Genomic DNA, 12,586 nt, shown 5'->3' on the forward strand with positions numbered 1-12,586 from the left:
AAGTTTCTTAACATCTTGTAATACAACATAAAAAGAAAAAAAAAGAGCTTGGTTGAAAACCAGCAGATTGATTTTTATTTAAGGTAATTTAAAGGTTGTGCCGTTTGTATGCTCTTTTCTGAGAGCTTCTATTCTACTCTTTAAAACATAAAGCAAATGCTTAAATATTTGTTTAAAATAATGTGTAAAGAGCCATTGCTGTAACAATAACACTTGACACTTGAGCTAAATTCTATGACTACTAGCTTCTATTGAGGTTTTAGAATTAAATTTAATATTTAATAATAGTCATATTTAATGAAGTCATTACCCTAAAAAATATAATCATTTATCTAATAGACCATATAAATGTGTTTGATGTACATGACCTTCCCCAAATGGGAATTTCTTATTTTGTCCGGTGAATGGTAAAACTTTTTTTAGGGCTTTTAAAACATTCTTTTTTAAATTTCAAAAAGTCATGGCTGAAATAAAGTTGTATTTTTGCTATAAAAACAGCAGTACAGCAGATAAAAACAATACTAGAATCAACAAACATTTAGGAAAGGTCAGGGTAGGGCTGCACGGTATATTTTTCAGCATGGACATTGCAATGTGATCATTCGCAATAGACACATCGTAGGATGTATGCAATGTTGAGTTAGTATTTTTTACCATTTTTTTGCATTTGTTTTAATGCCTGGAATTATATAATGATTTTAAAAGCATTCAGGCATAAGAAATTGTACCACTTTTTACTTTAACAGCGATTCATTTTAGATAATTATTTTTATTTATCATTCAATTACTGTTCTTGAATACTGTTAGGTTTGGCAAATGATAAAACACTTATTTAATTCACCAATCTCTGACTAAACACGTGCATACAAATACTGTACTCACAACACATGCAAATAAAGAAATGTGCTGCAAATAGCACAGACCACAATGAAAATGTGTCAGGGAACCTTACAGATTTTATGGAGATACATTCCTATTGCAGAATCATCCCAATCAAGCTAACATTATGATTTTTTTTTCCAAATAGAGATATGAAGTCATCTGGTAAAACTGTATTCATATTGCAATATATACCGTATTGCAAAATAAAATAAAAAATATCGCCATGCTACATTTTTGCCAACATCGTGCAGCCTTCAGGGAATACTGTTGTTGTATGGGTTTTGGTTTACAGGTATTTGGGTTTAATTATGGGTAATGACCATATCTTCACAAATTGAGTGTGACTGTTTATGAGTCATACAAAAAAAAAGGATAAATTCAAACTGTAATATGATAGAGTCTGTATTCTCGATTATACTTGATAGTTAAACTATAATCATAGCACTTTTAATACCCTCATCTGTCTGCATGATGCTGGTATGAAGATACATACAATTTCATGATCAGTTGCTTTTTTTCAGCTGCTTTTTAATGCTGTAATTTTTTTTTTTGTGCATTTATTTTGTAATTAGGAGGAAATGCATATATTCATGAAATAAATAGCTTCCAACTGCATGGAGAGTGCATCTTTATGTTTGTTAGCAATTTATTGCTGCAAAAGTGCTTCCGGTCTCTTACTTACAAAGAACATAAAAGTAATTTTTTATTATGACTATTGTATATCAGAGCATTGAGTCACGTTGAGTCATTGAGTTGCTGTCTGTAGTTCACCTATTTGCTTCTGACGCCACTAATAACAAGATTTTCTGAATTGTGTGGAGGCTCTTTAAAATAACAGCAGCTTATTTGTCTTAATATTAGTACTTTTTTGCTATTTTTTTTTCAATCATGTTGGGTGTATAATTATATATATCACTGTTTTAACTTTCATATGCATTTTATATTTACAGTCTGACGATTTAACATGACATTTTATCAGAGTTAGTAAAATATTTTAGTTTCATGAAGTCAGATTTTATATTTAGTTTGTGTTCATCCTAAATATGTTTGGATATAACATTTTACACTACACTCTTATAATTAAAGGATCCAGAAGAGTGTTTTTGCTGAAATGTGATAAACCAGTTTATTCCACAAGTAACCTTTCCCTGGGGAAAGGGTCACGAAACACCAAAACACATTTTTTGAGCTGTTGACAGTCGTATATGTGTCCCACAATGCTAAAAACACTATTAGGACACCTATATTTCACTAAAAAGTGTAAATTGGTTGTTTTTGCGTTATTTCAAGCAAATTTGTACTTCCTGTTTGAAACGAATTTTTGAAGCTGCGTCACGGCCATGACATAATAGCGTGTATTCCAGCGTGCAGACTGGGCGTCTGTGCCTGAGTGAGTCTTATTACGTCTTACAGTGTGATGCATTAATGCATGAGTAAGGCTTGGGTCAAACCAATCAGCGCGCTCTATTGTGCAACTTCATTAATATTCATTATTGTCACTGTGTTTACATCACAAAGACGCCACGTTGTGTTGGCTAAACAAGCGTGAAGTGTTGCTTTTATAGTTTGCTGCTAAGTTTCGTTTTCATTTTCTCTCTGTGAGAGCTTATCTGGATCACGTGTGGATTAACAGTGTACGCGACGCGCGACAACAATAACTTACTTAAGTTATTAAGTATAATTAATAACTTCTTCTTTAAAGAACCAAAAAATAATAATTTTCTTATTCCTTAGTGCGATGCATGTTTTATGAATATGAAGCACCTTTTCCACTATAAATTATCTTTTTTGTAACGGAAAGATTCCTTGTATGATACTTTGAAGGTTTTTTATTAAACCATCAATGGCAGTAAATACCTTTTATTTGTTTATTTTTGTTATGTTTTGTTTTTGCAATCTCATTCCTCCTCAGTAGTTCCCTTTAAAAAGTTTGTGGTTGATAATAGATTAAATATCTATCTTAATAGATTTCTTTCAGAAAATAAATAGCTTTGAATGGTAGTGTGTAATTATATGTAATTGTTTAAAATAGTTAGCTGCTAATCATTAGTATGTTAGCAGCTTTTTTAAAAGAGAAGTTTCTCTTGTCAAGCTTGTAAACTGGCAAACTACATTTTGGCTAACACTTTACTTCATGGATTTTTTATTTAATTGCATTTGAATTCTTCACAATATTGTCTATTTAACTGTTTTTATTCTAACTTTAAATCAGCCTTAATAATAATGAATATGGTGATCTGTGGAGTTTAATCTGCTCTGTTCTTCCAGTTGTTTTTGAGCAGATGGAGTGTTATAAAACTGTAAGTGAGACTTCACATCAAAAAACTCTTACATCACCGCTGCTTTCATGATTGAATAGCACATCTTTATTTTCAGCGGTAGCCTAATCTAATTTTTGTGATGCTGCTTTGTTTTTTGTTTTGTTTTTTGTTGTTGTTTTTTTTTTTTTTTTTTTTGAAAATGCAAGAACATTTTGTCCTACAATTTTGCCTTTAAAGTCAGTTTTTGTTTGGTTATCTCACGTTTTGCTGTGAAAATACATGAGATCTCAGGGAGACACAGTTGTAAAGAAAAGCTGTTGGCCTCAGATTACTTCTGTAGATATGCAACGCTTCAATAGCTTTGAGCCGAAGGAAGTGATAAGGATGTAAAACCAACAGTGGAAAAAGCTGTTGATACTTGGAAAATGTTTAATAAATGGGGCACAGAAAATATGTACTGCAAGGGAAATGTCAAAGCCGTTTAGTCACCCTTTAAAATTGTATGTTCGTGCAAGACATTGTTTTTTTTTCATCCGCTGTTTTTTCTCAGTCCACTCACTCCTTAATAGTTTTCTGTTGTTTTCACTAATATTGACTAAAATTGCAAGTTGTTTTATGGTTTTGTCTGGGGAAAAAATGTGATTGTTGTAACAAATGTCATTTATTCCTCTGTTGGCAACGCATCAATATTTTAATCTGCAATCCGTCTCATTATCTTTCCAGTTTAAGTTCGAGTTGCTTTATTGGCATGACATTTTGTACAGTATTGCCAAAGCATTTTGAATATGTATAAGATATGTAATATATTAACATAATTAAATTTATAAAATATACAGTGAATAAGAAATAAATTATTAAAAACAAATAATACATTTGATAAGTAAAACAGCTACAATAATAATAATAATAAAAGTCTAGATTATTTAAACAAGACACATGAATTTACATTAACTGTTTCTTATGGTGTGTAGGGTGTATACATATTTTGCAGCTAGTTTAGATGTCTATTCATCCTTACCGAGTACATGGTAAAGTTTTGTCATTTGAGTAAACAAAATTATTATAGAAATCATTGTAATATGAGGATTTTCTAAAGCGGCATTTCTTATTATTTCTTTGTTTTCCTTGGATATAGGAAATTCACCTTGGAAATTCTTTGAATATAAAGATACTAAATGAAAACAATTATGATTGTCACTTTTGAATGACACAATTCAGATATTTTAAATTGTAATTGTGAGTTTGTCTCAAAATTCTGACTTTTTTGTTTGCAAGTTATTGAGACACTATTTACAGTTGTGCTCAAAAGTTTACAGACTCCTTGAAGAATTTGTTAAAATGAGAATAATTTAAACAAAATAAGACAGATCATACAAATTGCAGATATTTTACATAAAAGAAGTTTGCATATAGTACACTACACAAAACTCTAGCTGAAATTGTTAAAATTCCAGTTCCTGTGCGGTTTCTGCGAGTAAATGTGCTAATATTACGACATATGGTGTACCTTGATGCGTTTTGTTTGTTAAAACATCGAATATGAGTCACTTTGTGACCATGGCATTCGATCAATTTCATCACAGTGTGGTAACGTTAAAGATAAAGGGCCCTATCATACACCCGGCGCAATGTGGCGTATTTTTGTAAAATATTACAAAACATATTCATTTCTAGCCTACATGAATTTAAAAAACACTGCCTTTATACTTTCTTCATCTCGGGAAGCTTTTTCAGTTAATTCAATTTGCTTTTGTATAATCTTATTATTATAAGTAGTAGTATTATTTATTATATCCATATTTATATTTGTTTTATTAAAAACAAGCTTAGATTTGTCCACCTGTCAGGTTTTAGACCATATGGGGCATAGCAGGTGTATTTGGAAATAACTCAGTATTTTGATCACACTTTGTTATTATTAATCATTTATTAGTTTGCTGGAAATTAGAACTGAATTTAGAATTTTGAGACAAATCTTTGCGCTTAACAAACTAAATTAATTATTTATAGGCTAATTGATGTCTGCGGTAAAGTTTCCCTATTCATGAGAGCAAAAGAGAAAGTCAACTTACTTTGCGTCCTGTAAATAGCAGTGCGCTTTATGGCGCGACGCAGCTGGCTCCTAAAGGTAATGGGAGATGAGACTCTGATTGGTTTATTCTCAAAACACACCTATAACTCATTAAGAAAATAAACTCAACCCTTTAGTTAGCAAAAATGCGTTCTGACACGCCCTCAAAGCGTTTGCGCCCTGCGTTTTGTGTCAAAATAGAGCCCAAAGTTTAAACAATGCCAATGATCTTACTTAAATCTTTTTTGTGTGATTTTCCTAAAACTTTTATATCCATTTAGTTTTAAACTGTGAACTCTGAAGAGGACAGTAGGCTACATTTAGCCTCGAAGTTTTATTTGAGGGCAACTTTGCAATGCTTCAGGTAATTCAGTAATTTGTTGTTTCAACATGTACGTTATTAAGATGGTTATACGAACAGTTATACGATATAAACATATGTAGTGTTAAATTAACTGTCTCTTTATGGCTGTCGAGCTCACTGCTGGTTAAATATTTTCAGTTACATTTCAAATGATTTTCTAATTAATGTTTCTCTGTTAAGAAGTTGCCTTATAACAGCTTGTTAGTGTTGTCATGATACTGTATTTCCGTAACTATAACTGAAATTCTCTGTTAAGCGCTGTCCTAAACCCCGCCGTTTGACCGTTAAGGTCATCATCATTTCACCGCACTTAACGGCTTTTTACTGAGTGCAAACACTGATAAGGACTGTGGATCGTTTTAAAGCTGTGATTCATTAACTGATCTCTTATATGTCCGCCCATCAGCCCCGTGCAGAGACTATCTAAGGGGCATGTGCAGGATAAAAAAATTTTGAAGAAGGGGGGGGGGGGGGGGGGGCACTTCAGATAATTTTGGAAGGGTACTTTCTAACTAAGACTAAAAAGGGCATATGCAGTGCACATGGTCCAGGATAAACATTAGTGAATTTAAATCTTCATGGTCCAAAATCAACATCAGTGAATTTGAGTTTTGATGGTCCAGGATCAACATCAGTGAATTTAAATCTTGATGGTCCAGGATCAACATCAGTATATTTTAATTTTGATGGTACAGGATCAGCATCAATGAATTTGAATCTTGATGGTCCAGGATCAACATCACAGAAATGTAATCTTTACATTCCAGGATCAACATCGATATATTTTAATTTTGATGATCCAGGATCAACATCAGTGAATTTGAATCTTGATGGTCCAGGATCAACATCAGTGAATTTTAATCTTGATGGTCCAGGATCAACATCAGTGAATTTGAATCTTGATGGTCCAGGATCAACATCAGTGAATTTTAATCTTGATGGTCCAGGATCAACATCAGTATATTTTAATTTTGATGGTCCAGGATCAGCATCAATGAATTTGAATCTTGATGGTCCAGGATCAACATCACTGAATTTGAATCTTGATGGTCCAGAATCAACATCACAGAAATGTAATCTTTACATTCCAGGATCAACATCGATATATTTTAATTTTGATGATCCAGGATCAACATCAGTGAATTTGAATCTTGATGGTCCAGGATCAACATCAGTGAATTTGAATCTTGATGGTCCAGGATCAACATCAGTGAATTTTAATCTTGATGGTCCAGGATCAACATCAGTAAATTTGAATCTTGATGGTCCAGAATCAACATCAGTGAATTTTAATCTTGATGGTCCAGGATCAACATCAGTGAATTTTAATCTTGATGGTCCAGGGTCAACATCGGTTTATTTTAATTTCGATGGTTCAGGATTAACATCACTGAATTTTAATTTTGAAGGTCCAGGATCAACAACAACGAATATTAATCTTGATGGTCCAGGATCAACATCAGGGAATTTAAATCTTGATGGTCCAGGATCAACATCAGGGAATTTTAATCTTGATGGTCCAGGATCAAAATCTGTGAATTTTAATCCTTATGGTCCAGGATCAACATCAGTGAATATTAATTTTGATGGTCCAGGATCAACATCACAGAATTTGAATCTTGATGGTCCAGGATCAACATCAGTGAATATTTAGCTTGATGGTCCAGAAACAACATCACTGATTATTAATCTTGATGGTCCAGGATCAACATCTATGACTTTGAATCTTGATGGTCCAGGATCAACATCAGTGAATTTGAATCTTGATGGTCCAGGATCAACATCAGTGAATTTGAATCTTGATGGTCCAGGATCAACATCAGTGAATTTGAATCTTGATGGTCCAGGATCAACATCAGTGAATTTCAATCTTGATGGTCCAGGATCAACATCAGTGAATTTGAATCTTGATGGTCCAGGATCAACATTGGAGATTTTTAATCTTGATGGTCCATGATCAACATCACTGTATTTGAATCTTGATGGTCCAGGATACACATCACTGAATTTGAATCTTGATGGTCCAGGATCAACATCACAGAAATGTAATCTTTACATTCCAGGATCAACATCGATATATTTTAATTTTGATGATCCAGGATCAACATCAGTGAATTTGAATCTTGATGGTCCAGGATCAACATCAGTGAATTTTAATCTTGATGGTCCAGGATCAACATCAGTGAATTTGAATCTTGATGGTCCAGGATCAACATCAGTAAATTTTAATCTTGATGGTCCAGGATCAGCATCAATGAATTTGAATCTTGATGGTCCAGGATCAACATCACTGAATTTGAATCTTGATGGTCCAGGATCAACATCACAGAAATGTAATCTTTACATTCCAGGATCAACATCGATATATTTTAATTTTGATGATCCAGGATCAACATCAGTGAATTTTAATCTTGATGGTCCAGGATCAACATCAGTGAATTTGAATCTTGATGGTCCAGGATCAACATCAGTGAATTTTAATCTTGATGGTCCAGGATCAACATCAGTAAATTTGAATCTTGATGGTCCAGAATCAACATCAGTGAATTTTAATCTTGATGTTCCAGGATCAACATCAGTGAATTTGAATGTTGATGGTCCAGGATCAACATCAGTGAATTTTAATCTTGATGGTCCAGGATCAACATCGGTTTATTTTAATTTCGATGGTTCAGGATTAACATCACTGAATTTTAATTTTGAAGGTCCAGGATCAACAACAACGAATATTAATCTTGATGGTCCAGGATCAACATCAGGGAATTTAAATCTTGATGGTCCAGGATCAACATCAGGGAATTTTAATCTTGATGGTCCAGGATCAAAATCTGTGAATTTTAATCCTTATGGTCCAGGATCAACATCAGTGAATATTAATTTTGATGGTCCAGGATCAACATCACAGAATTTTAATCTTGATGGTCCAGGATCAACATCAGTAAATATTTAGCTTGATGGTCCAGAAACAACATCACTGATTATTAATCTTGATGGTCCAGGATCAACATCTATGACTTTGAATCTTGATGGTCCAGGATCAACATCAGTGAATTTGAATCTTGATGGTCCAGGATCAACATCAGTGAATTTGAATCTTGATGGTCCAGGATCAACATCAGTGAATTTGAATCTTGATGGTCCAGGATCAACATCAGTGAATTTCAATCTTGATGGTCCAGGATCAACATCAGTGAATTTGAATCTTGATGGTCCAGGATCAACATTGGAGATTTTTAATCTTGATGGTCCATGATCAACATCACTGTATTTGAATCTTGATGGTCCAGGATACACATCAGTGAATTTTAATTTTGATGGTCCAGGATCAACATCGCTATATTTTAATCTTGATGGTCCAGGATCAACATAAGTGAAATTTAATCTTGATGGTCCAGGATCAACATCAGTGAATTTTAATTTTGATGGTCGAGGATCAACATCAGCGAATTTGAATCTTGATGGTCCAGGATCAACATCGCTATATTTTAATCTTGATGGTCCAGGATAAACATCACTGAATTTAAATCTTGATGGTCCAGGATCAACATCACTGAATTTAAATCTTGATGGTCCAGGATCAACATCAGTACATTTTAATTTTGATGGTCCAGGATCAACATCAACGAATATTAATCTTGATGGTCCAGGATCAACATCAACGAATTTTAATTTTGATGGTCCAGGATCAACATAAGTGAATTTGAATCTTGATGGTCCAGAATCAACATCAGTGAATTTGAATCTTGATGGTCCAGGATCAACACCACTGTCTTTGAATCTTGATTGTCCAGGATCAACATCAGTACATTTTAATTTTGATAGTCCAGGATCAACATCAACGAATATTAATCTTGATGGTCCAGGATCAACATCAACAAAATTTAATTTTGATGGTCCAGGATCAACATAAGTGAATTTGAATCTTGATGGTCCAGGATCAACATCAGTGAATTTGAATCTTGATGGTCCAGGATCAACATCAGTGAATTTTAATCTTGATGGTCTAGGATCAACATCAATGACTTTGAATCTTGATGCTCCAGAATCAACATCAGTGAATTTGAATATTGAAGGTCCAGGATCAGCACCACTGTCTTTGAATCTTGATTGTCCAGGATCAACCTCAGTACATTTTAATTTTGATGGTCCAGGATCAACATCAACGAATATTAATCTTGATGGTCCAGGATCAACATCAACGAATTTTAATTTTGATGGTCCAGGATCAACATTAGTGAATTTGAATCTTGATGGTCCAGGATCAACATCAGTGAATTTTAATCTTGATGGTCCAGGATCAACATCACAGAATTTCTATCTTTATGGTCCAGGATCAACATCACGGAATTTTAATCTTGATAGTCCGGCATCAACATCATGGAATTTGAATCTTGATGGTCCAGGATCAACATCGCTATATTTTAATCTTGATGGTCCAGGATCAACATCACTGAATTTAAATCTTGATGGTCCAGGATAAACATCACTGAATTTAAATCTTGATGGTCCAGGATCAACATCAGTGAATTTAAATCTTGATGGTCCAGGATCAACATCAGTGAATTTTAATCTTGATGGTCCAGGATCAACATCGATGACTTTGAATCTTGATGGTCCAGGATCAACATCAGTGAATTTTAATCTTGATGGTCCAGGATCAACATCAGGGAATTTTAATTTTGATGGTCCAGGATCAACATCACTGAATTTAAATCTTGATGGTCCAGGATCAACATCAACGAATATTAATCTTGATGGTCCAGGATCAACATAAGTGAATTTTAATCTTGATGGTCCAGGATCAACATCAGGGAATTTTAATTTTGATGGTCCAGGATCAACATCAGTGAATTTGAATATTGAAGGTCCAGGATCAACATCAACGAATATTAATCTTGATGGTCCAGGATCAACATCACAGAATTTCTATCTTTATGGTCCAGGATCAACATCACTGCATTTTAATCTTGATGGTCCAGGATCAACATCACAGAAATGTAATCTTTACATTCCAGGATCAACATCGCTATATTTTAATCTTGATGGTCCAGGATCAACATCACTGAATTAAAATCTTGATGGTCCAGGATAAACATCACTGAATTTAAATCTTGATGGTCCAGGATCAACATCAGTGAATTTTAATCTTGATGGTCCAGGATCAACATCAATGACTTTGAATCTTGATGGTCCAGAATCAACATCAGTGACTTTGAATATTGAAGGTCTAGGATCAACAGCACTGTCTTTGAATCTTGATGGTCCAGGATCAACATCAATGACTTTGAATCTTGATGGTCCAGAATCAACATCAGTACATTTTAATTTTGATGGTCCAGGATCAACATCACTGAATTTAAATCTTGATGGTCCAGGATCAACATCGCTATATTTTAATCTTGATGGTCCAGGATCAACATCAGTGAATTTTAATTTTGATGGTCCAGGATCAACACCACTGAATTTGAATCTTGATGGTCCAGGATCAACACCACTGTCTTTGAATCTTGATGGTCCAGGATCAACATCACTGAATTTAAACCTTGAATGTCCAGGATCACCATAACTGAATTTAATTCTTGATGGTCCAGGATCAACATCAGTGAATTTTAATCTTCATGGTCCAGGATCAACAAAAGTGAATTTGAATCTTGATGGTCCAGGATCAACATCAGTGAATTTGAATCTTGATGGTCCAGGATCAACATCAGTCAATTTTAATCTTGATGGTCCAGGATCAACATCAGTGAATTTGAATCTTGATGGTCCAGGATCAACATCAGTGAATTTTAATCTTGATGGTCCAGGATCAACATCAGTGAATTTGAATCTTGATGGTCCAGAATCAACATCAGTGATTTTTAATCTTGATGGTCCAGGATCAACATCAGTGAATTTTAATTTTGATGGTCCAGGATCAACATCAGCGAATTTTAATTTTGATGGTCCAGGATCAACATCAGTGAATTTTAATTTTGATGGTCCAGGATCAACACCACTGAATTTGAATCTTGATGGTCCAGGATCAACACCACTGTCTTTGAATCTTGATGGTCCAGGATCAACATCACTGTATTTAAACCTTGAATGTCCAGGATCACCATAACTGAATTTAATTCTTGATGGTCCAGGATCAACATCAGTGAATTTTAATCTTCATGGTCCAGGATCAACATCAGTATATTTCAATTTTGATGGTCCAGGATCAACATCAGTGAATTTTAATCTTGATGGTCCAGGATCAACATCAGTCAATTTGAATCTTGATGGTCCAGGATCAACATCAGTGAATTTTTAGCTTGATGGTCCAGGATCAACATCACTGATTATTAATCTTGATGGTCCAGGATCAACGTCAGTGAATTTGAATCTTGATGGTCCAGGATCAACATCAGTGAATTTGAATCTTGAGGGTCGAGGATCAACATCAGTGAATTTTAATTTTGATGGTCCAGGATCAACATCAGCGAATTTGATTCTTGATGGTCCAGGATCAACATCGCTATATTTTAATCTTGATGGTCCAGGATCAACATCAGTGAATTTTAATTTTGATGGTCCAGGATCAACACCACTGAATTTGAATCTTGATGGTCCAGGATCAACATCAGTGAATTTTAATTTTGATGGTCCAGGATCAACACCACTGAATTTAAATCTTGATGGTCCAGGATCAACATAACTGAAATTAAATCTTGATGGTCCAGGATCAACATCAGTATATTTCAATTTTGATGGTCCAGGATCAACATCAGTGAATTTTAATCTTGATGGTCCAGGATCATCATCAGTGAATTTGAATCTTGATGGTCCATTATCAACATCAGTGAATTTTTAGCTTGATGGTCCAGGATCAACATCACTGATTATTAATCTTGATGGTCCAGGATCAACATCACAGAGTTTGAATCTTGATGGTCCAGCATCAACATCAGTGAATTTGAATCTTGATGGTCCAGGATCAACATCAGTGAATTTGAATCTTGATGGTCCAGGATCAACATCGCT

At 34.2% G+C, this 12,586-nt stretch overlaps 1 protein-coding gene across 5 annotated transcripts in view; it reads left to right on the top strand.

Annotated features, from left to right (window-relative positions):
* scfd2 (sec1 family domain containing 2) overlaps window positions 1–12,586 on the top strand; it is a 267,076-nt gene that overhangs the window by 179,637 nt on the left and 74,853 nt on the right. The window contains 1 exon segment of one of the 5 annotated variants that reach the window (NM_001013564.2): window positions 6,346–6,429. The exons of the other annotated variants lie outside the window; for them this stretch is intronic. Coding sequence (NP_001013582.1) covers window positions 6,346–6,396 — 51 coding nt within the window. The 3' untranslated portion in view covers window positions 6,397–6,429. 5 annotated transcript variants of the gene reach the window in all.

Source organism: Danio rerio, chromosome 20 (genome assembly GCF_052040795.2).
Source record: "Danio rerio strain M-AB ecotype USA chromosome 20, GRCz13ab, whole genome shotgun sequence".
In the NCBI taxonomy this organism is placed as follows: Eukaryota; Metazoa; Chordata; class Actinopteri; order Cypriniformes; family Danionidae; genus Danio; species Danio rerio.